This window comes from Canis aureus, chromosome 6 (genome assembly GCF_053574225.1).
Source record: "Canis aureus isolate CA01 chromosome 6, VMU_Caureus_v.1.0, whole genome shotgun sequence".
Taxonomy (NCBI): domain Eukaryota; kingdom Metazoa; phylum Chordata; class Mammalia; order Carnivora; family Canidae; genus Canis; species Canis aureus.
In genome coordinates, this window is record NC_135616.1 from 70347151 (window position 1) to 70372435 (window position 25285).

The 25285-nt window shown below is 49.2% G+C and overlaps 1 protein-coding gene and 1 long non-coding RNA gene across 4 annotated transcripts; one reads left to right on the forward strand and one right to left on the reverse strand.

Moving 5' to 3' along the window:
• The first annotated feature begins 23 nt into the window (after positions 1-23).
• Positions 24-25025, forward strand: LOC144316344 (uncharacterized). The gene is made up of 3 exons (XR_013382238.1): positions 24-156; positions 1102-1247; positions 24740-25025. It is a non-coding gene; the product is annotated as an uncharacterized LOC144316344 (long non-coding RNA).
• Positions 1754-12700, reverse strand: ATF3 (activating transcription factor 3). 3 transcript variants are annotated; one of them, XM_077902180.1, is made up of 4 exons: positions 12548-12700; positions 7734-7981; positions 4731-4834; positions 1754-3208 (listed from the first exon to the last, which is right to left on the reverse strand). In XM_077902180.1, exons 2-4 carry the CDS (start codon positions 7975-7977, stop codon positions 3011-3013), a joined length of 546 nt encoding a protein of 181 aa, XP_077758306.1. In that variant the 5' UTR covers positions 7978-7981; positions 12548-12700; the 3' UTR covers positions 1754-3010. The 3 variants fall into 3 exon arrangements, with proteins under 3 accessions (XP_077758306.1, XP_077758307.1, XP_077758305.1); XM_077902181.1 differs by lacking the exon at positions 12548-12700 and adding an exon at positions 10823-11530; XM_077902179.1 differs by lacking the exon at positions 12548-12700 and adding an exon at positions 10769-11529.
• Positions 25026-25285: the final 260 nt, after the last annotated feature.

The following is a 25285-nucleotide window of genomic DNA, read 5'->3' on the forward strand; positions in this document are numbered from 1 at the left end:
CCAGGCCAGTGTGACATCACCACCCAGCAGGGGGCAACCTGGTGTCAAGCCAGGTGTCTGGCTCTGATGGAGGTCCCACCTGAGCTTAAACCCTCAGCCCCTCCCAACCTGCCCTCTTCATCCAATGTGAAACAAGAGGAACTAAACAATTGGATGGTAAACATTCATCCTTTTAATTTTTTTTATTTTTATTTTTTTAAGATTTATTTATCCACTTATGATAGAGAGAGAGAGAGAGAGAGAGAGAGAGGCAGAGACACAGGCAGAGGAAAAAAACAGGCTCCATGCCGGGAGCCTGACGCGGAACTCGATCCCGGGACTCCAGGATCGCGTCCTGGGCCAAAGGCAGGCGCTAAACCGCTGAGCCACCCAGGGATCCCCCTCATCCTTTTTTCAAATTAAAAGTATCAAAACATTAACTTGGCCCCAGAAGACAAAACTTTTTAACGCACTTGGTAAACGGAGCTTTCAGTTCCACTAACCATATACAGTGTATTTTTGGGATCAAGTTTTTTGGCCATAGCCACCACCACTCTTGCCAATTCATTGTTGTCTGCGGCCACTCACAAACTGTCTTGAGTTTTCTAACAGCTGATTGGTGGCATCTACACCTACAACTAGAGGGTAAAATGCAAGGAATTTGCCCCCCTTCCCTTAAAAAAAATAGATGAGCTCCTGGAAGCTGTGGCGAATGGCACTTCCACCAGATGGCTCTTTACAGATTGGGAAGTATCCCTAATGCGCAAATAAAGCCACAACACGAGGACACTTGTGTCACAGGTGATAGTTTAAAGGAAACATACTTGAGTTCGAGGGAGCAGGCTCCCCATTCAGGTACGTGAATCTTACCATTTAACGAAGCTAATATATCTCTGAAGAACGACATCAGTAGGAGAGTAGCCAGTTATTTCCTGTGAGGGATACCTGTGTGCACGGGCGAAGAGTAAGGGGGCTTCATTCCATTCTAGACCTAAGGAATCATATGCCCTCGAGATTCCAGAAAATCAGGTGGGATACCTTTCTTTGTATCGTCACACCTATCCTGTCTAAAATGATTCTCGCCCTCTCTTCCTCCCTCTGTTCTTTCCTCATATTTGAAAGACATACCTGCAACAATCAGACACATGTGTGGACATAATTGATGTAATTGAGCAAATAAGAGGTGCTCCGTGGCAAAATGTACGGTGTCAAGGTGAACATCAGGTCTACGTTTTCAGCGTCTGTACATTCCGAGAAACACAGTCAAGGTATTTAGCAATTGGGATTTTATTTTATTTTATTTTTTTTTAAGGTTTTATTTATTCATGAGAGACACGGAGAGAGAGAGGTAGAGACACAGGCAGAAGGAGAAGCAGGCTCCATGCAGGGAGCCCCATGTGGGACTCGATCCCAGGACTCCAGGATTACGCCCTGGGCTAAAGGCGGCGCCAAACCACTGAGCCACCGGGCTGCCCTGCAATTGGGATTTTATATCAAACCTCTATCTTGACACCAAACGGCCTAAAGGTTATACTTGGTTGGCGCCGTGTTCCAGGGTTTGTCAATGAGAAACAGCATCATCCAATGCCACAGACTGAGGAACAGGGTTGAAAGTCAACGATCTCACCTGGTGGCCCCCCAAAGAGCAAAGGGATGACACTTGGGAGAATTTTTAAGCTAAACGCCCCTCCCCATCAATGGAGAGGGAGGGGTTGGAGAATGACTAGATTTCAACGAGCAACTGATTTAAAAAGAACAGAAACCAGTACAACACTTAAGTTTACCATGTCTTGGTTCCAATATTTATTGTACTGACAGGTTAGGAATACTAGGATAAATAAGTAATATATTCTCTTACAGAAAATTGTAATGACACTATTAAGTAGGATTAAACACTCTGAGGATTTCACAGAAACATCAGAATTTAAACAGACAGTAGCCAGAGTCCTATGGCCAGTGTGAATGACCTCTCACAGCAATAAATGCTCTGGGCCAGATTTCTACAAACATCCGCCTGACAAACAATGCCATTAACATCCAATAATGCTAAAGCCTAGGCTTCACCTGGCTTCAAACTTGTCTCCACTGAATGTGGTTTGCAACTGCAAGAAAAGGAAAATGGAATATTCTTTGGCTCTGCTGGCCTAGAAATAACTCCTGACCTAAGTCACTGAGTGGAGAGTCCTAGACCTTTGGAAGTTGGACTTTCTGCTTTCTTCCTGTGACATTATAACTGAGTTTGTGACAGAGGACCTGCAGTCATGCCCATGAACTCTGCGTTAATGCCTGGGTGCCACGGGAAAGGCAGCTTTCTCTGTTGACACAAAACCGCACTGCTCGCCAGCAGAATTCTGTTCTCCCGGAGCTGATGAGCTCTTCTGGCCACCTCAACGTTTTGTAAGACACTGCATATGGTGATAGCCCCCTCAAACTCTCAGCAGCCAGATCTGAGGAAAATCACACCGGTGTTGTGCAAAACAAACATCAGAAGAGCACAATGCCTAGCTTTGACACAAATGCCTTGCACACAGTAATTCCTGTACATAACAGCATGTTTGCTAGAAAGCACAACCCTGGCCATTGTACAACTTCACTAAATGCCATTCTCACTCTGTGTCCCCGAGGAGTGACAGTGGTAGTGGCGGCGCAGGACGTGGCCCCACACCACCCACCCAAGGTACAGACACTTCTTGAGCATGAGTCCTAATGGTGAGAGTCCTGGTTTCTGTAGAATCCAGGCAAAAGATGGGCAAGACCCTAACCAGGGGCCACCTACAGCATCCAAGAATAGCCAGTAAGTTAAGGCCTAAATCTTGGCATTGAGACAAAAGATGCCCTTGCCCTGGTCCAAAGTCCACTCTGGTGCAGAGAGGAAAGGCCCAGCTGAGTCATCAAGGGCTCTCCCGCCTCGATGGTCCTTCACTGCCAGGATGCGAGAGGTGCACAGGAAGTCAGATCTCCAATGGCTTCAGGGTTTGGGATGTAGTAGGTTTCGATGAGGACTCCCCAGTTGCCCCCATACCACAACTGCTTAGCTTTGCAATGTTCCTTCTTTTATCTGTTGGATAAAAAGGTTTCTCTCATCTTCTGGAGTCCGCCCATTCTGAGCCCGGACAATACACGTGGGCCGATGAAGGTTGAGCATGTATATCAAATGCTGCTTCTCGTTCTTGAGCTCCTCGATTTGGGCCTTCAGTTCGGCGTTCACACTCTCCAGCTTCTCCGACTCCTGGGGGACAAGCAACAGAATTATTAGCCAAGAAGCCATGGTTCCAGTGAAGAGGGGCTGGCCTTGGGGCGGCGGTGGCCACACATCTTCGGGAGTTCATCAAGCTGGGGATGGCCTGCGGAGGGGAGTGCCGTGGGCTCGCTGGTCCAGCAACCCCGCAAAGCTGGGACAACAGCATGAGGTCTGGGAGAACCCAGACCCTGGAGAGAAGCTTTTGAACTTGGAGGCTTCTAGAGATGCCCTTGAGTTTCCACTGAAGGTTGAGGGTGGGTTGTGACTCTCATGGTAAGGAGGCTGCTGCAGAACCGACAGCTCACCGATCTCCTTTGTGTGAGTCCAACAGCCCCCGTGCAGCTCTCCCGAGCCCCCGAGAGCCTTGAGGGCTGGGGAGAAATGCAGACTCATGGTATTCAGGCTCTCGTGAGTCACCAACTTCAGTGAGAGGTTCACCTCCCCAGAAAAAATGTACATGGCAACACACACAAAAGGTCTCAATTTTCACCACCTCTCTTGAAGCAATCAACAGAATCCTTGGGGACCTGGAGGACCTGGGCAGAGACTCAGCGCTGGCTTGTCCACACCTGGGGGAAGGGGACACAGCCATAGGACTGTGCTACGGCCCGCCCCACCTGCCCAGAGATGCTGTGCCCATCTGTACCTCTCCCCTCAGAAGGGGAATTAGCTGAACACAGCCACGAGCTCAGACTATGGGAAGAGCCCAGGACAAGGGAGGCAGAGTTACCAACACACAAGAGGGCCAAGAAAAAGAGTATAACCACTGCTTGCAGTTTAAGGAAATAACTTGTTTGAAGAGATTAATTAAAGGCTTTTCATACTGAGCCAAGTGAGAACTGGCTGCTTCCTTTTCTCGGTAAAAACGGGTGAGTGAAGCTTCTTTAACTGGGCTGACATATCCTGCAGCCTGGAAGCTGCTGGACGTGTATGGACGAGCCAAGACTGCTGGGAATCTGGGCAGCAGACAATCTGTGGTTTTTAATTCACACACCTGCTGCTTCTACAACCAGAGTTCCCTTCGATGGTGCTAACAGCTTTGTTACCTCCTCATTCAGCAACTGGTCTTTCTGTTACCAGCTACACATCCTTCTTGGGAGACTTCTAGGCAGGGCGCTTTTGGACTCTTCTTGTGATGGGAACATGAGGTTGGCAGGGGCAGGCATGAGCAAGAGGAGGGGGCCAGAAGGGGAAGACTCTCTCTCTCCTTCCTTCCTTCCTTCCTTCCTTCCTTCCTTCCTTCCTTCCTTCCTTCCTTCCTTTCTTCTTTCCTTTTCTTTTTCTTTCTTCCTTCCTTTTCTTTCTTTAAAAGATGTACTTATTTATTTTAGAGAGCCAGAGAGAGTGAGTGGGGGCAGGGGCAGAGGGAGAGAATCCACAACCAGACTCCCCATTCAGCGTAGACCCCACTGCAGGGCTCGATCTCACGACCCAGGAGCTCATGATCTGAGCTGAAACCCAGTCAGCCGCTTCACCGACTGCAGCACCCAGGTGCCCCGGGCAGACTCACTTTCTGCAGGCACTCTGTCTTCTCCTTTTTCTTGTTGCGGCACTTGGCAGCTGCAATCTTATTTCTTTCCCGCCGCCTCTTTTTCCTTTCATCTTCTTCAGGGGCTACCTATAAAATTCAAGAGACCACACACTTAATGGGAGGCAAGAATTACAACCCGCCTTCAACGCACTGCCTTTCGTTGCAGCAAAAACTGGCAAACCAGGACAGCCCCCCTGCGAGGAGGGCTGAAGAAGTCAGGTCCCAGCCTCTTACCTTAATCCCCTCCACACAGCCACAGGAACGAATAAAAAAACAAAATTGAAGAACTACCAGTTAAAGTTACATTGGCAATATTAGTCAGTTAAAATTCAGTTTATTTAAAAAGTGCATTTGGATCTTGAAATGAGTTGTATATCCAAAATGATAATTGTCTATAACACTTGTCAATCGCTTAGGGCAGAAAATAGATTCTGTTTGGTAGATATGTCCTTTCTCCCGGATCCAGGAATGACCTCAGGAACATCACCTAGCCACCCCTTCCCTCCTGCCTCTTCTTTGATTTGAGACCCAAGGGCACCCCCATCCACCTCCACCTTCACCCAGAGCATAAAAGCACCTCTTTCATGAATTCAAAAGAAGCCCGTGGAGCCCTTGGAAAAGAAGAACCCAAGCGCATTCCCCAAACAAAGTGGCATTATCAGCCTATGGGCTTGGTGCCACCTGTGGGTGGTGAACATGAACCAACCATTGATTCATCCAGCAAACAAATACTGACCTTTCCTCTGTGCCCTACCCTGAGTCAGCCACGGGGGTCCTCAGAGAACAAAACCCTGTCCTGCTTTAGGATCTGGTCTTCTACAGAAGTTGGCTCTGATCCTGACTTTGTCTCATGACGGATGGGAAACCTATGAAGTTCAGCTGCTGGGCTTGGCTTCAAGGCCACAGGCATGGGCTTGAGTGGGTGTGGTGATGGTCTAGGCCGCTATTGTCACTCACTGCCCTGGATAGCAGGAAAGGACATGGAGGCCACACCTCAAACCAAAGAAATCCTGGGACACAGTAATCCCCTCAGACCTGTCTTATTACTAGTACTTTGGATCAATGACAGTGACTTAGCTTGCAGTGAGATGAGAGGCCTCATAGTTTAGAGAAACAAAGTCCGAGGGGAAAGCAGGGCAAGGGGCAGTTCCACCTTTCACATCCTGGATCCCAGAACCCCACAGGCAGAGACATTTGAGTTAAACTAAACTGGCTCTGAATCCCAGCTTCACCACCTATTAGCTGAGGGAACTTAGGCAAGTTACCATACTCTTCTGAGCCTGTTTCCCTCACTTGTAAAATGGGATCAATAGTCTTATCTATCAATAAGGTTATGAGGAAGGTCAAATTAAGTCAGATATATGTAAGATTAAAATGCTCTGCAGTGTTTGGCTTATAGCCAGTGCTATATGTAAGCCTCAGTGACTATCATTATTAACCCCACCATCGATACCTTCATCAAGTACTCGGTAATTATAATACTTCCTGTGCAACCCTACAGATACTTTGGGATAGATGGGAGAGGATTCAGGGTTTTTCTCACATGAGGAAGTACTTGAAAGTAGAGCAAATCTCAGAATCATACACTGTCAGAGATGGAAAAGGCTTTCAAAAACCATTCAGTTTAATCCCCTCACCGTACGATGTAGAAAGAAGGCACAGGGTGGCCAGGAGCAGTGCATCAAGGGAGGCCCAAGAATCACTACCCCCTGGTCACCAGACCAGTAGGCTACAAAGTCTGGGTGTAAACCGAGGCCTTTGGCTCCTTGTCTTGTGTCTTCTCCGGGACATACTACCTCACTCCACCTGTTGCCTTCTTCCCAGAGGTGACAGGGACCCGGTGGAACAGACTCCAACTGCCCAAACGTACAGGATGCGTATGGGTTTCATAGGCTCAGAATTTTATTTTAAGATGAGAATTGCAGCAAACCAAGGGGACTTGAATAATTAAAAAGGTCAGTTGGTGCATTCTCTTTCCAATAGGAGAACTTATTTGTGAAAGTGACCTAAGATCAGAAGGTCACTTAGTAAACACGCAATCAGTGGATGAGTTGGGTGGCTCTAAAGAGTTTTTCCAAGGAGCAGGAAATATTTTGGATGTCCTCTGCCCTGGACATCTGCTTTTTCCTATGAAGAACCCTCCAAATACCCTTGCAAAATTCTTTTCTTTCTTCTGTGGGGATCCTACTACTTCTCATGACATGAGATTATCTTGAGATAACTCAAGATGTTTGAAGAATTAAAAAAAAAAATTCCTTGTGTGTCCCATGGCCCACCTAGCACTGTGCAGTATTAGAGAAGGCAATGATGACCTCCCAAGGTTAACTGGAGCTCAGGCAATGCCTCCAATGATGCCGTCTGGATACAGCGTCATATGGTAGTCCTGGCTACCAGTCATCAAATGTCGACCATCAGCTAGACCCCTAGCAAATGCCATCTTGTTTAACCCTTAGATCAGTCCCATGCAGGAGTCACTATTATCCCCAACCCCTTTTATAGAATCATAAAGATTCATAACCAACTTCCTTTTAAACTCAGTTCTTTTTTGGCCAGTTCCACTTACCCTTGACCAAAGACAGTGATCGTGGCAATTAAGTAAGCATGATACACTCTCATCTTTTATCCACGAGGGGAAGGCCCACAGAGTAGCCAAGACCTCCACTCTGAGGTCCTCCAGCCACCACTGCATCCCCAGCAGGCACCTCTCAAGACTGTCGCCACATATGTGACTCCAGGTGTCTCATAAAAGGTTGCTCGATGGGGAAGAATGCAAATGGCAGAGATAGAAGTGAACCTGGAGCAGAAGCTGCTACCAGGGTGGTGAGCATGGCTGGCTGGTCCCTGCTCCACAGTCTGGCGGCCCAGGTCCCAGCAGTGATGAACACAGTCACTACACTCTGTGCAGCCCCACGCCCGGAGCATGCCTGGCATGGTGGGTAGATGATGAATAAGCCCTGGAAGAACGGGCACCTCGGAGAGGACCTACCTCAGTTTTCGTGACTGTCATCTCAAGGGGCCTGCCGCTGACGGTGACCGACTCCAGTGCAGAGGACATCCGGTGACAGAGGTGCTTGTTCTGGATGGCGAACCTCAGCTCTTCCTTGACAAAGGGTGTCAGGTTAGCAAAATCCTCAAACACCAGTGACCCAGGAGGGGACAGGCAGGGGACGATGGCCGACGCACTGACTTCCGAGGCAGAGACCTGGCCTGGGTGTTGAAGCATCATTTTGCTGAAAGAAATATCGAGACCCAAACTACTTCAGGGATTTAGGGGTACGGGATCAAGTCTCCCCACACCTGCGGCCTCCAACACCAGAGCTGTACCCCCAGAGGAAGGTCGTGAAAGCCTTCAGGCTTCTGTTTTATTTTCATTTCATGCCATCCTCATCTTGGGTAAAACAGGTTCTTAAGATACACAGCTCAGTGATGTAGATAAAATGCCTACTTGAGGGCAGCCCTGGTGGCGCAGTGGTTTAGTGCCGCCTGCAGCCCGGGGCGTGATCCTGGAGACCCTGGATCGAGTCCCACATCAGGCTCTCTGCATGGAGCCTGCTTCTCCCTCTGCCTGTGTCTCTGCCTCTCTCTCTCTGCATATCTATGAATGAATAAATAAAAATCTTAAAAAAAAATGCCTACTTGAAGTTTACCAGAGGTGGCATTTCAGGCTATTCTGAGTTCAAGAAGCTGTAAGTTTTGGCTGGTGTGCATATATGCAAATGCAGCCTCAAACAGTCCTGAAAGAGGAAGAGCTTTTAAAGGAAAAAAAAAAAAAAAAAAAAAAAACAAAACCCAGTGAGACTCTTACGTAACCCCATTTTCAGTCTCTATTTTGCAAAGAAACTTGGAAGGTATCTGAAATCAGGTTGAATGTGTTATCAGCAAACAGAAGAAAAAGTGAGGACTTGGGGACCCTCGGAGTTGTGCAAGGAGTTGAGGAAGTAATGCATGAACGTGCCCTGGAAAACATAAGGCAACTGGGAAGCCTCCCAGGGATCCCTCCAACCCCGCTGGCTCTGTGGGGTCATGGTGGCAGGGTGGCTCATCACTCTCTGTGACCTTAAACACTTCTGAATAGAGCATCCTGGCCTCTTAACTGACTCCCCCTTAAGATCTGAAATACACCGAGGGAGGCAAGAATTCCAGGCCAACCAATACCACTACTGACTCTTCAAAGAAATCTGGGAAACGCATGTAATTCTCTTCCCAAAGCCCTGTGTTGTGAGCCAGAACTGGTGTCCCTCCAGCAATTTAATCGTATCATCTTAGGACGGAGGGAGGATACTTCTCGGCAGGTGATGAACTCTGGAGAAACCAGCCTTCTAAAGCCCGAGGCTTAAGATTCTCCCGTGCATTCATGTTTTCCCTCCCTTAACCAATTTGATTAAAAAACCCAGTAGTTCAGGGATGGAATTCAGAGCTACCACTGGGCTGGCCTTTGTTTGGGGGCCTGGATGGCTCTCCTGTAAAAGGGTAGTTTGAATTCCACTGCAGTGGAGTACAGTCCTGTTTCAGCCCCAGTTAAGTTTATTAATGAGCTCTCGGGGCTTGGGGTCTGCTGTTTGGGACTGGTTTCTTTCCTTCTTAAAGTCCGCAGTCCCGATGAAAGAAACTGAAGAATGTCAGTGGTATGGAATGTTTTTTATGAAAAGCATTGGGTGGGCTCACTTGGGGGATGGAAATGGGTGGTAAAAATGCTAAAAGCCTTTCGGAAAGGAGAGCAGCTGTATCTGTAGAGATTTGAGCTTTCTCTGCATTCTGCTAAAGCTTAATTTCTTCAGATATTTTCTAGTTACTCCTTTACTGATTCTCTTAAGGTCTGATTCAGCCCAGACTCAGGCTGTGTCCCTACAGGGAAAATGAAGTTAAATCTTCAGACAACTTTTCTGAAAGTCGAGAGCTGCCAACATTCCCCCTCACTGAAGAACAAAAAAATCTGTGTGGGGATTTTTCTGAGTTGGCTTTCCACATTGATCTTAAAATTGCCCAGACTTGCTACAAAGAACCTGCATTTTGCTTTTGCTTCATTATCTTCAATCAGAAACCATGTCATATCTTTGGCAGTTTCATCATTTTCAAGAAAGTGAAACTTTACTCATGTATTTCTTTAACTGGAAATTCAACTCCCAGATTTTATTTCCTAGTAGTTACAACTACGCTGTGTTTTCACTTTTAATTTTCAACTCTTCACACTAAGTGCTGCTCGTAAAACATCTCACGGTATAGGAAGCCAATACTGATCTTTCACTAACTTCCTATCTTGGTCTTTATCCCAGCCTACCTAAAAACTGTTGGTGTAAGGCTGGGGCTTCATGAACAGGCCTATGATCACTACCACTCACAAGCTGAGACCCCACTGACAAGCCACTCATACCTTCTGGGCCTCAGTCTCCTCATCTGTAAAATGAGACCAATATCGCCCCGGCACCATCACAGAGCAGTCAAGAAGACCAAACAAGAGTCACGCAGGTGGATTTACACACCCACTGGATAGCCATTATTACTGTGATTCCACTTTCCCCATTTCAGGAAGAACTCCAAGTGTTGTTGTCAAAGCAAGTTAGCTTCATTAGTTAGTTCCAGGAATTAACTGGAACCCTAATGAAATTCAGGTCATAGTTTCCTTTGCACTTTGATTGACCCAGAGCTCCCAACACACCAGGTCAGTTCTACCCCACTATTTATTTGCTGGCAAAAGCTTGTTTCTACTGCTCTTATGTACTTAAGAAATAGCCAGTGCTCACACATGAAACCATTTCTGGTTTCTCTGTTGTCCTGGTTATGTACTTCCTCCTCTCCAGGCAGGGTAACACTTAGAATCATTGACCCTGTTCCATGCCCAGCCCACTGAAAAGAGAAGAAATCATGGGCTCTATGGAATGGGATATAATGCCTGATATTAGAGGCAACGGAGGTCAGATCTTCATCTTGCAATTGAGTAACATGAGATCCAGGAAGATAATGACTTGGCCATAAAGCAGGTGACTGGCTCAGCTCTCACCAAGCTGTTGACCACTCACCCACTGCTCATTCTGCTTCACCACCAACAGAGATCCAACACCAAGAGGACTAACCAATAAGGCAAATGGAGAATAGAGCCACTGGCCAGGTAGATGAAGGGTCAGTAGTCTTAGTAAACTGGTATCCACCACAGAGGAGGCGTTGACAGGACTGGCGCAGGGAGGGAACACAGAAGAAAGAGAACAATGGAGCAAAAGGGCCAAGAGGGGTGAGGTTAGAACAGGAAGGATGGGAAGGTTCCAACAGTTGCCATGGGTTCTGGATGCTGTATCTTAACCACACTGTTAGCCTGGAGTGTTACCTGTCACTTTGTCTCTGAATTCATCCAAACGATAACAACCACAAACCCCTCTGCCACTCCAGTCTTTTCCAGGATATCCTCAAGGCAAGAGTCTCTATGCTGTAGAATTATTCTACACCCAATACTAAATACAAAACAAGAAAGGCAGTCATAGCAATCTCCCCTTCATTTAAAGATGAGGAGGCTTCCAACAGATGGGACTGTCACCCACACCGAAATAGATGCATTGGGAGACCTCCTGAACTCTCTAGCACATCCCCCCCTAAATTGCTAAATCAAGGGTTTAGCAATACCTTTAATTGTAAGGATGCATATGTGACCTCGGTAATAGAATCAGGGAAAAGTAAATGGTTCGGAGGAAAGAAGATAAGTAGATGAAATGAAAATGTGGTGTAAGGCAGCAGAGAAGGAGAACCATTGGAACCAATGTAAAGAAGTTTAGGAAGGGAAGACATGCTCCATTGAGAGGTCCCCTCCCCCTCATCCCCTCCAAAACCGGTCAGGGTCATTAGAGACCCTCAGTCAAGTCATTCAAGTCTTCTCACCGGCCCCCTTTCTTTTGGTTACACCACCCTGGAATCTGAAAAACTTCTGCCAGAGAGGACCTTACGGGTTGTCTGTCCCAACCATGACTTGGGGCTTCCAAACAGGCAGAGAGGGAGCCAGCACTTCTCCCAGCTGGGGACACTGAGGCTCAAAGACACGAAGCGCAGTATCAGCTCTCAGGGTCCCGGCGCTAGACCACAAGGGCATTCTCTCAATTATCTGCGCTGGCTTCGCACCCTGGCTTCCTCCAGGTGGGTCTCCGTGGGCGAAACGCAGAGCGACCCGCGGGCCCGCCGGGGCAGAGCCACGGGCGCAAGGCGTGGAGAGCCCCGGGACAGGGAGCCTCCCGCGCAGGGGCTGGACGCCAGCCGGGCCGGGAGATCTCCCCGCCTTCCGCCCCGGGACAGCGACGCGAGCGCTCGCCACCTCGGAACTTAATCCCAAGGAACTTTCGCTCCGGGCTCCGGCGCGGTCGCGCGGCCCGCGCTCCAGGGCGCGCAGGGCGACCCCCAGCGGCCGCGCCCGGCCCCCTTCCATTCATTCGGGCGGGCTCCCGGGGCGGCCGGCCTCGGTGCCCCTCCGCGGGCCCCGGCACCACGCGGAGGACGAGCGGGCCAGCGCGCCGGGGAGCCTCCGCCGCCCGGGCGCACCACCTCCCCGCGCCCGCCCGGCCCGGGGTAAGCAAGCGCCGAGCGCGGGGAGGAGCGGGAGCCCGACCTCTCGGGCACCGCGAACCTTTCGCGCCCCAAGTCAAAAGAGAAAGTTCTCTGCGAGAAACTTCCCGCGGCGCCGAGGAGCAGCAGCCTCGGCGGGGAGAAGCTCCGGCAGCCGGAGGCGGAGCGCGCGGGTCGGGCACGGGCGCCGGGGTCGCGGGCCCGGCGGTTAGAGGGGCGCAGGGGGGGTGAAAGCGGGCCCCCGTCGCGGCGCTCACCTCCCGTCTCCACTCGGGGCGGCCAGGGTCCGGAGGGCGGGCGGGGTCGGGGCGGGGTCGGGCTGTCTGTCTGCGGGGCGGGCCCCGGGGACTCACGGCCGGCGCGCGGGCAGGCGGGTCGGCTCGGGCTCGGGCTCGGGCTCGGGCTCGGGCGGCGGCGGCGGCGCCAGGACAGCGCTGGGCACTGCGCGCCTCGCTGCGTGCGACTGTGGCTCCGAGGGCGTTGCATCACCCCTTTTATAGCCCTCGGCTGGCGGCGGGCCAGTTTACTCCGGGTTACGAGTCCGGCTGACGTAATGCTATTAATAGCTTCCCCCGGGAACCAGCCGAACTAGGCTGGGCCGGGGGGAGGGCGGGGGAGGGGCCACCGGGGGAAGGGAGGAGGGGACCCCGGTGATGCAAGCGCGGGGAGGAGCCGGCCGGGCCGCGCTCCCCCGGCGTCCTGCGCCGGGACACGCAGCCGCCCGCCCTCTCTCTCCATATCAGGCCCGGAGCCGGCCGGGCGGGCCGCCAGATGTGCGTACTCGCCGCTGCGTGTTCCAGGCATGAGCCAATGGTGCCCAAGCCAGCGGCATGACTGCACTGCGCTGGCATCTCTCCCTCCGCTAGGCTGGGGGATGGGGGGGGACGCGGGGCGGGGCCTGGCCGCGGCCCAGTCTAGGTGAGGCTGGGAAGCGGGCACGACCTTCCTCTAAAATGCGTGGTCATTTTCTGGAGCCTCAGGAAAATACCCCTTCCCCGGCCGCACGCCGCCTTCCCAAGTGGGGGGTGGGGGTGGGGGTGGGGGAGCAGGGAGGGTCCGGAGCGCTGGTGCGCGCGGTGGGAGAGGTGCCCAGACGCCCCCTGCGTGAGCCCACGCGGTTACCCGCCGGGGGTGACCTCCGCGGCTCGGCCCGCTTGGAGTCGGCGGGTTGACCCGACCGCGCGGGGCAGCGCTCGCGGGCACCGGGCGCCCCCACCCGCAGCGCCTGCGCCCCCCGCACGGGCGCACACGCGGCACCGCCTCCGGGCCGGCGGGGAGCGGGCCTCCCGGGCCGGGGCCAGGGCCAGGACCGTGCCGATTAGGGTTTTTTTACAACCGCGAAGCATTTGAAATGGACGGGCACTTTCTCAGCGAAACGCACGCAGCGCGGAAAGACGAGAGAGCTGGAAACCCAGAGGCGACTTGGGCGCCACGAGTGGGGCCGGGGCCGCGGACGGAACAGAGGGGGCTTTGATCTGCGGGGGCGGGGGGTGTCTCCACCCTCTTAGGCTAAGTTAAGGAGGAAACCCATCTTCGCCTTTCACGTGTTTTTTGTTGTTGTTTGCTTGCTTTTGGGTTTTTTTGTTTTTTTGTTTTTTTGGGTTTTTTTTGCGCCCAGAGCGGAATTGGCCGGGACGGGACGGCGGGGAGTGGGGGCGCACTGACCGCAGCCGAAATGAGGCCCAGTTTCAAAAATTCCTCCGACACTCAAGCCCGGCTGTCGGGAAAGGGGGGGTCCTGTGGCCCCAGATACTAGCTTGGAGCTTCAGCAGAACTGGATTTGAACCCTAAAACCGATTTCCGGGTTCCGATTCCTCGACCCCAGCTGTCTCGGCTTCGAAAGTGGCAAAACCAGGGATCTGCTCAGCTGCCCAAGGACGAACATAACGTGGACGGGGGAGGGTGGCTCGCGAAGTTTCGAACCTGCGGGGGAGGAGGAGGGACCGGCGCGCGCCCCTAGCGTGTTGGGGGCACGGTCGGGGGCAGAAACCTCTGCTTCCACCTGCCTCTTGCGAGAGGCGATCGAAGGTCATGGTTTGGTGATTGGAGGCAAGAGCTAGACGTGCCCGGGAGCCCGGGCCTCGCCGGCAGCCCCACACCCGCACCTGCACCCCCTAACCTGTTAGGGTCCGCGGTAATGGAGGGGTCGCCCCCTCCTCCCACACCGCCCCTACCCCCAATTACACACAGAGCCCTGCACACCCGGGGGATATCTGTCCGCTTCCGCAGCCCCTCCGATGCCTGGGGCAGACAGCCTCAGAGCTGCAGGTGAAACTGCAGGTCCCCCACGCCCGTGTTCGTGTCCCCCAACCCCGAACCTCATTCAGACCACCCCCTCGCCAAGCTTCGCACGTGACAACGTGGAAGGCAGCCTCGGAAGTCCCCCCACCCGGCCCGCAGCCCCTCGGGGAGCCCAGGGGTTTCACCCGAGATCCTCCAGGAGGTAGCCCCGGACCTGACCGAGTTTCCAGCTGCGCCGCGCGGGAAGCGTGGGGAGGTTGTTTTTGCTTTACTTTTCGCCCAGGTAACGGCTCTCCGGGCCGCACCCTCCGGCCCCACGCCCACTCCGCCGCGCACCCAGCCCCACACTCCCGCAGCCCTCCCTCCTGCAGACGCGCGGGCAGGTAAGCCCCGGGCGTGTCGGCACAACCCCGAGGACGCTGCAGGACCGGGAGGAAGAACGTTCGTAAATTCAAATGAAAATTATTTGGCATCTACCGGATGCCTCTTTACATCTATCGCCTTGGAATAAATTGCACGATCCTAAAGTGAAACAAGGAGATGGAGGAGAACATGTGAAAAAAAAAAAAAAAAACGACCCCCCCTTTTTTTCTTTCCGTGGAATGCTGGCAGAAATCTTAAACCGGTTTACATTTTAATACACCCAAGCCAGATTTGTGGTTTAGTCCTGTCCTTGCGGGGGAATTCAATTTAGGGCGTAGGGTAAACAAACAGCCAGACCAGCCTCCACGAAACAATGCAAGAGAAGGGTAATTACGACACAGGAGTCCACAGCCCCCAGCCGTTTCTTTTTATTACCATCGTGCCTCCCGTCCCTTTTCTAGTGGTCTTGTTTCATTCGAGTAAGTCTTGGTTTTCAATCTCCAAGTCACATCTGGATAGAAAATGCTGTTCACAGAAGTGTGAGCCTCGCACTCTCTGCCTCTCTGTCCCACTGAAACTCTAAAAGTGATAAGAATCTTGATAGAGAAGTAAGTCCGCCCCTGGTGAATGAAACTCTTATCCAAGGAAAACAAAACCCGCCGCCGCCTGCCTCCCTGCCCCCAGCCCCCAGGAGGGCTGTGAAATGCCTGCCCAGCTGGAGGGAGACTGGGAGAGATCCGTGCAAGAGAAGAGCCTCCGTGCAAGAGAAGAGCCTCGAGGTGTGTGCGGTGCTGGAGGAGTGATCAATATCTCAGTCCTGTGTGTCCTCATTTCACCCTGACTTGAGTTAATGCCACCAATGTCTAGCGTGCACCTTGTGTCCCATCGAGCAGAGGGGGCTAGAAAAGCTCCCCAGACCAAAATGCTCTTTTATCCAAAGGCAAAGCATACCTCCCCTCCCTGCTGAGAAAGGAAGCTGGGGCTGGGGTTTGGGGAAGGGGTGGGGGTGGGAAGGGGTGTTTAATCCTCAGTGGAAGAGGGTTAAGCAGAAACTTGAATACTACTGAGGTGCCACCCTGGAGACCCACCGAGGGAATCCACATTCGGACCAGCCGTAGTGTGTTTTGCTGAGATAAGAATTGGAAACTTCATGCCGGGGCATGTGCGAAAGGAAGGGGAAAAAGTTAAAAGGAGAGGGGACTGAACTAGGCAGCTAAAAACAGCCCACTCGTGGCAACGGAATCCAAACACCAAAACATTGCAGGGAGCCAAAAAAAAAAAAAAAAAAGTTCAAGGGATATTTAAAGGTTTTAGCAGATTCTTAGTCCAGGGAACAGTCCCTTCCTATTCCACCCCCACCCTCCACCCCGCCCCAGCATTATTCTTCTTCAAACCCCAAGATTGCATTTGCTTACAGAGCTCAGGGCAGGTAAGTCAAACCCAAAATCAGGGAAGCAGCGGGGCGCTGGCCTGGCAGCCCTAATCTGGCTCCACCCACTTCCTCACCACGAAAGGGCGGATTTTTCTTCTCTGCTCTGCTTCCCAAAGTACACACATTCCATAAAGTCAGTTAGAATGTGGGGATTACTCATTTAAGATCCTCCAAAATGGGCCTTTCAGAAAAACCGGGGAAGCATCACATACGGAACTCTGAAGTGGGGAAGGTGGTGTGTTGATGCTGGGTTGAGCACCAAGCAGCTGGGTTACCTTGGAGGAGTCATTGCTCTCTCTCTCTCTCTCTCTCTCTCTCTCTCTCTCTCTCTCTCGGCTCAGCTGGAAGATGGCATCAATAACGGCACCTAACACATGAACTTGTCGGGAGGATTCACTGAGCGTGGGGCACCCAGCCAGTCCTCAGTTGTGGTATCATTAATTATGAGTCAAGAAGAGCTTTCTAGGGTAAACCCCTGAATCTGTCCTGGAGCCCATCCTGTCCCTTTAGTCAGTAGCAACAGCCGTGGACGAAGTGGAGCTATATCCAGAAATGACCATTCTTCAAGGGAGCGAGGATAAGACTCTGTGCAGAAAACAGTGAGAGGGAATCCCCCTTCTCCACCCACACAGCTCTGGTACGCACCCGCCACTCTCCTCAGTGCAGGGTGCTGCTCCAAGCTCCCAGTGGTCCCGTGCAAAGTGCCCTGGGCTGGGAGCAGAGGGTTTGGGTTCTGGTCTGTTTCTGCCTTTAAGCAAGCTACTCCCTCTCTAAGGCCCCACCTTCTCTGAAGTGAGGCGCCCTGGGCTGATGAGCTCTGAGGGTCTCAAACAGACACCTGCTGTGAAGCCATCCTGCAAGCCCCTGGCGACCTCTCCTGAGAGCTGGAGGGAGAGAAGTGGGAGAGCTGGAGGGAGAGAAGTGGCGAGAGAAGACATTAAATAGCACAAGGACAGGCCCATTTTGGTAAACACTTTTCCTCTCCAAAAACTAGAGTTAAGAAATGTTGTCCAACTTGATTCTCAAACAGCCCGTGGTCCTGACAATGGATCTCTCTCTCACTCTCTCAGCCTTTCCAAGGAATTTTACCAATGGACTTTGGTGCCTTGCTAGAAAGGAGGGGGTGTGAGAGCACTTCAGGTGGGGATTACATCTTTGGGGACATCTTTGTACATAGTCCATCTTCTACTGCCATAGACACCCACCCTGGAATATGTGACCAAAGCCCAGGTAACAGCTATTGCCATTTAAGAGTGGGGAGCCTAGAGCCCTGGGTGTCCAAGATGAGGTTCCAGCTGCTATGTGACAGCAGGACTCAGGAGACCTGGGACCCACTCAGAGGTATCCTTCTAGCAAACTCAGTGACTTAGTGCAGGTCATAAACACTTCACCTGTGTTCCAGTCTGTAAAACAGAACTATTTTTTTTAAAAACAGAACTATTTAACATGGACTTCCCAAAGGGGTGTGTAAGAATCAATGAGATAACAGATATGAGAGTGACCTGAAAATAATTAAGTAGGAGAGCCTCCCTTCCTTCCTTCCTTCCTTCCTTCCTTCCTTCCTGCCTTCCTTCCTTCCTTCCTTCCTTCCTTCCTTCCTTCCTTCCTCCCTTCCTCCCTCCCTCCCTCCCTCCCTCCCTTCCTTCCTTCCTTTTTCTCTTTCCTTCTTTCTATCACCATTGTAAACCATTATATGTATAACCATCATAACATTTGAGAAATGAGCAAGAGAAGAAAAGTACCCATAGTCTCACACTATTAACATTTTGGTGTGTTTCCCTTCAGTTATTTCTTCATGCATATGATTTTTAAGAGCATATGACTGAAATTGCATACAACTTTGAAATTTGCTCTTTTGCTTATTACTGTGAATTGTATGTGGTCTTTATTACCATAATTTTTTCTTAAAATTAAAAGTTGTTCATTTTATTGTGAAATGTAGTATACATACATATGATTATATAGAACATATATACCCTTTAAAAAATTTTTTTATTTATTCATGAGAGACACACAGAGAGAGGCAGAGACATAGGCAGAAGGAGAAGCAGGCTCCCTGCAGGGAGCCCAATGCTGGAGTCGATCCCAGGACCCCAGGATCACGACATGAGCCAAAGGCAGACACCCAACCACTGAGTCACCCAGGTGCCCCTAAACCTGTTTTAATAATAAAACTTCAAGAACTTACCACATGAAGATCCCCCATGTGACAACTCCGGATCATACCTACCTCTCTCTACCTCCCAGAGATAATGACTGTCCTCACTTTTATTACTGTAAATTTTCACAGTCATGGATGTAGTATGATTTACTTAGCCATTTCCCTACTTCTAGCAGTTAGGGTATTTTCAATATTTTGCTAGAGTGCTATTACAAATTTAAGTCTTTATTATGGGAGCAAGGGCATTGAATTCCATCATTTACCCCCACTGCTTACATGGAGTTCAGAAAGGGGTCTTGATTTCTTTTTTTTTTTTAAGATTTTATTTATTCATTCATTAGAGAGAGAGAGAGAGAGAAAGAGGCAGAGACACAGGCAGAGGGAGAAGCAGGCTCCATGCAGGAGCCCGATGTGGGACTCGATCCGGGGACTCCAGGATCACACCCTGGGCCAAAGGCAGGTGCGCTAAACCACTGAGCCACCCAGGGATCTCTGGGGGTCTTGATTTCTATCTTCAAGGGCCACACAGGGCATAGTGGGAGCTGGAAGGATCCTCAGTAATTGTGACCACCTGTGGATTTTCCTGGCTTCCTAACATCCAAACAAACAAACGAGCCCTGCAGGTACTTTCCCCTGTGGAACATTTGCTTTCATCCTTCCGCTCTCTACCTACCCATTCCCCTTTATTTTCTATTTGTCCACCTTAGACCAGGAAATCCAGTGTGTGGCATGGGTGGATGAGTGGTAACAGAGGCAGAACAGCTGGAGCGATGCTTCTACCTTGCTTCCTGGGCAATTGGCTCACTGTGGCTTAACTAGCACGTCAGCTCTGGTATCTATCTCTGTGCCAGCTTAGTGGCAACGGTGGCATGGGTGATACTAGGGAGGTGGCCACAAGAGCAGGTTCCTGGAGTCGGGTGGTGCTAATTCTCCAAAGTAGAAGACATCAGAGCCAAAGAGACCCTGGAAGTCATCTACTTCCATCAAACTGGTCATGACCATGCACATGGGTGCACCATTGTGCACCAGAGCCAGGGGGTAAACAGAAGAGATCTTGCTGGAGTGTCTGTCTTAATAAGTGCTTTCTTATTTTGAGGCACCTGGATGGCTCAGTCAGTTAAGCATCAGACTCTTGCTTTCAGCTCAGGTGATGATCTCGGAGTCATGAGATCCAGCCCTGTATGGAGCTCCATGCTCAGCAGGGAGTCTGCTTGAAAGTCTCTCCCTCTCCCTCTGTCCCACCTCCACTTTCTCTCTCTCTCTCTCTCTCTCTCAAAAAAAAAAATAAATCTTTAAAAAAATAAGTACTTCATTTTTTTATATTAAACAAATATGGATATGTAGAGTTTAAATACAAGTCACATAAGAATGTTTAAGGAAAGGGAGAAGATATTAAGTACATTTTGGGCATGGGATGGGCCATGGAAAGTTCCATTCCTAGGACCCAGCAGTGGGGGGTGGGATTATGGGATTAGTGAGCTCTCTTCTGCCTTTAAGTGTAATATAATATCAGCAAATGCGGTTATGTAGCACTCACTGTGTTCCGGACTGTGAGCTAAGCCCTTTAGGTGTACTTACTGCTATTAATCCTCAGAACAACCCTATGATGTAAGTACTGCGAACGTCTCCATTTTAGAGATGAGGGCACTGAGGCACAGAGAGGGTAAGTCATTGCCCCCGTGGGTGCTTACCCATGACAACTACCGCCTCTCAGCCACCGTTCATGGGAAATCTTGGGAAGCTCAGTGTCCTCACTTGATATTGGGGAGATGATGCTAAGAGAGGAAGAGCAGCTCTACATGGTCTCAGGATCATCAATTCTTACACTGAAACTTAGCAGCCAGGTTTCTGAGCCCCCTTTCTGCCCTCCGTCCTGGGAGATGCCCTCCTTGCCAAGACTGGAGCCAAGGTGAAGGAAGCTGATTGTGGAAGCCACACACAACATTTCGGGGGGCATCCATGCACAGCATCCCTGGAGCTGAAAAGGTGAGCAGCAGAGGGGTAGGAGCCAGAGATGGCTGGAAAGAACCTTGGGCAGGCCCTCAGAACTAGGTTCAAATCTCCACGCCACCACCTCCTACTTGGCTTTGGGTGGGTCCTGAAACCTCAGTTTGCCCTGTAAAAGGAGGACAATATTGATTGTACAGAGTAATACCCAAGGATTAAAGAACCGCCTCAAGGCTTCCATGTAGGAGGGATTCAATAAATGTCACCTTCTTCCTTTCTCCCACTTAAACCCCGGAAGTTAACAAGTCACAAAGAACTCAGATGCATAAGAAATGTCTAGACTCCAAAGGGAAGTTCTAGCTCTCAGACTGATTTTAAAACAGATTAAAGGGGCACCTTTAATGGCTCAGTGGTTGAGCGTCTGACTTCGTCTCGGGTCGTGATCCCGGGGTCCTGGGATCGAGTCACGCACTGGGCTCCTTGCTCAGCAAGGGAACTTATTTCTCCCACTATATTTAGTAATTACTATTTACTGAGCACATACTACATGCCAGACAATGGTAAGCACTTTTTAAAATACCAAGTATCTTATTTCATCCTTATAATAACCCTGTGAGGTAGGTATCATGATTTCAGTTTTACAGATGAGGAAACCAAAGCTCAGAAATGTTAAGAAAATTGCTCATAGGCACTTGATTCAAACACTGGCTTCCTTGAAAACTTCTCTTAAGCTATATCATCCTCCAAATCTTCGAGAGCTTATTTTTCTCTACCCTTGCTTCCCATGTTGAAAACGGCCACCGTTCCTTTACCAAAGTCTTGTCGAACGCATGGAACTTTCTAGAGTTGACCTTACTCAAAGTCCCAGAAGATTCTCACTTGACAAATGCCACATCCCTGTGCCCTCTGTGATACTATCCCATCTGCCAAATTTGCAATTATTCCATAATTTGCTTTAACCACAAACATAAGCCCTGCTATTGACTGAGTAAACTGAGTAGGGCTTTTTGGACTTTTATTCTGTTTCCCAAAATATGATGAACTGAAATCATCTGATGATGAACTCGTACTTGAAACTGGAGTGGCTGAGGGCATAGTGAGTCACTCCGGTGAGTTTATACCCATCTGTCAATTCTTCAAATGTGTCCTCTTGCCAGATCCTCTCAGCAATATGTGTAGACACCTTGGGGTTGCAAGGGTAAGAGCATTCCTTACCCTTGAGGAGTTTTAAATCTTGTTTAGGTGGCCAATTAACCTGCATGAAACAGTATCCGGCAATAGCAGGTGCCGTTTATATGTTATATGAAAATATATGAATATATGTATATTCATATATTCATATAATGTTATTCTGCAAGCATTTAATGAGCACCTAGTGTGCGCTAGGTACTGGGTTGGGAGCTACAGATACACGGTGAAGCTTCCCTGCCCCGCAAGTGCTCAGAGCTCATGGGGAGACAGACTTTGACAACAGGTAGTTACAGGCTGATATAAGTGGGGCAGGACGGCTCTGCCCAGGGGAGCTGGCAAAGGCTGATGGGTGAAGTGACTTTTAAGTTGGATGCCGAAGACTGAGCATTTTCTGGGCAGAGGAGGAGGGAAGGTGTTCCAGGCATAAAGAGAAGCATATGCAGAAGCTCTGGGTGCCAGGAAGTTGGGGGCTGTGCCCTGCTCGCCTCTAGGCTTATTCCTAGCTCCATGCACCGGTCTGGCACATGCTGGCCCCACCATAACTATGCATGCAATGAGTGCAAATAGAGAATTGTGAAAACCTGTAGCATGTTTGAAGAAGGGTGAGGCAGCTGCTGAGCAGGGGTGTGTGGGAGGAGAGGGCAAGTTGGGGGAGAGGCAAGAGAGGACAACTATAATAGGTCTTGAAGATTGTAATAATCATTTTGGATTGTGTCCTAGGGACACAATCATTTTGGATTGTGTCCTAGAGGAGTCCCCTGTCTCAGGTGTTATAGAGCAGAGAGCTGGGTGCAGGTAGGGAGGGGGCTGATTGGTATTATAGGTACTAGGGGCATGGAAAAGGCTAGTGGGTTCATCTGGGGACAGGTTTTAGCAGTAGGATGTCTAAGAAGAGAGGCCCCAGCATCAGCATGTTGGAGACATCAAAATGACAAAAAGACTTGAGGGAGAGAAGGACAAAGGGTGGCCAAGCTGGGCTCTAGGGCTCAATGTGGGGGTTAATGTAACCTCTTCTGGATTATTGGCAACTTACTGTTAATTACCAAGTGCCATGAAATCTGCCCCCACTGGTTCCACAGCTTTCATCTGTGTTTTCCCTCAGGCTTTTGCCAGTGATACTGACATCAATTCAACAATAGGAAAACGAAGGACCCAATTTAAAAAAATGGGAGAAAGACCTTAGCAGCCACCTCACCAGAGAAGCTCTACAGATAGCAAATAAGTATATGAGAAGATGTTCCATGTCATATGTTATCGGGGAAATGCAAATTAAACCAATGAGGTACAATTATATAGGTATTAGAATGGCCAAAACCCGGAACACTGACAACACCAAATACTGGTGAAGATGTGGGTCAAGAGGATTTCTCATTCATTGTTGGTAGGGAAGCAAAATGTTACAGCCACTTGGGAAGATGGTTTGGTGGTTTCTAATAAAACTAAACGTACTCTTACCATACAATCCAGCAATCCCACTCCTTGGTGTTTACCCAAAGAAGTTGAAAACCTGTCTACACAAAAACCTGCCTATGGATAGCCACCCCCCACCCTTAAAGCATATTCATAGTTGCCAAAACTTGAAAGTGACCAAGCTGTCCTTTGGTAGGTGAATGGATAAAAACTGTGATACATCTGACAATGGAATATTATTCAGCACTGAAAAGAAATGAGCTATCAAGCCATTGGAAACCATTGGGAACCTTAAACACATATTACGGAGGGACGCCTGGATGGCTCAGTGGTTGAGCCACTGCCTTTGGCTCAGATCGTGATCCCAGCGTCTGGGGATCAAGTCCCGCATCAGGTTCCCTGTGGGGAGCCTGCTTCTCCCTCTGCCCATGTTTCTGCCTCTCTCTGTGTCTCTCAAGAATAAATAAATAAAATTAAAAATAAATAAACACATATTACTAAGAGAAAGAAGCCAATCTGAAAAGACCGCATACTATATGACTCTAACTATATGACACTCTGGAAAAGGCAAAACTATGGAGGCAGTAAAAAGATCAGTAGTGGCTAGGGGTTGAGTGTGTGTGTGTGTGTGTGTAGGAAGTTGGGGGAATGGATAGGCAGAGGATTTTTAGGGCAGTGAAATACCGTATGTGATACTGTGATGAAGGATACATGTCATTATACAATTGTCCAAATCCATAAACTGTACACCAAGAGTGAACCCTAGTGTAAACTGTGGACATTGGGTGATTATGATGTGTCAGTGTGAGTTCCTCAATTATAACAAATGTACCACTCTGATAGGGAATGTTGGCAATGAGAGAGGCCGTGCATGTGTGGGCCAAGGGGCCTATGGGACATCTGTGTATCTTCCTCTCAACTTTGTTGTGAATCTAAAATTGCTTTAAAAAATTAAGTCTTAATACTACAAAAATAATAATGTTGAGACCAGCTAGCTTTCTGATAAAGTGGTTAATTAGCAGTGGAGTCAGGAACCAGGAGAAGTCAGTGAACCCTAGCCAGCCATAATTGAGAATTGACAAAATAGATGCTGATTTAAGTAAGAGCCTACTTTTTTGAATGCTATGTCCCTGTTTAAAAAGATGCTTACAAAGAGCTTATAACCTAGGGAATGCTGGGGATAATATAAGCTTAACAAGGCCAGACACATGTATTGTAAAATATATGCCAGTCACAACTTAATAAAAACTATAAACAATAAAATACATGAATAGAGAAAAAATAGATTGCCATAAAATAATGGAAGTGCTTTATTCGGGTTGGAAATACGAATAGGTAATTTTCCCCCCTTTATATATATATCTGAATTATTTAACTTTCTGATAATGGAGTATGTTAATTCTTAAAAGATAAAAGCATACATTTTATATTGTAATGAAGGTAACAACTAGTGTCATCCCATGTCTTTCAAAGGGTATAGTTTCCTACTTTTTCCTAGTCCTGCCACTGAAAGACAAGGACTGAGATTCCATCCACATCAAATCCTGGCTTAATTAAGTGTATCAAGCACTTACTGAATACCTATCATGTGCCAGGGACTGAGATGGGTTACAGGAAAAAATAAAGTAGTAGGTGGGAAACGGAATGACTTATTACTTATCACTTCCCAATAAACTCAAATTGTTTTTGTCCTGCTACCCCTAGTATTCACTGACATCAACAAAACAAAAGGAAATCCAAAGGGTTTTCATCTCAAATTGGAACGTTGGGTAAGTGGAAACGGCATCAATTTTAGATTCAGGTCCTGGTTCTGTACTAACTGAATAACCTTGGGTCCTCTTCTGACGGTCAGATTCTTTCTGTGTTAAACAAGGAATTGTGCTAATAGGATGGCTCTGGGAGGTGACAAGAGTCCCAGCTCTGATATTTGCTGACCTGGGACATTGAAAATGGAGATAGTAAGACTTATCTTGGAGGTCTGATAAGGAGATGTGGTAGTCATTTCTTTCTTTCTTTCTCTTTCTTTCTTTCTTTCTTTTTCTTTTTTTCTCTATAAATGGGAGTTTCTAATATGATAAATTCTGAAACCTTCTTACAGTTCTTCAATCTATAATTTTAAGCTGTGCCTATAGTCAATAATGATGATAAAGATGATAATCATGATAGGGATGTTACACTTGAAGAGCCTCTTTGCTCCTGTTGTCATTCTCTATTGACCAAGGGTTCTACAGAAGAGAAACACACTTAGTC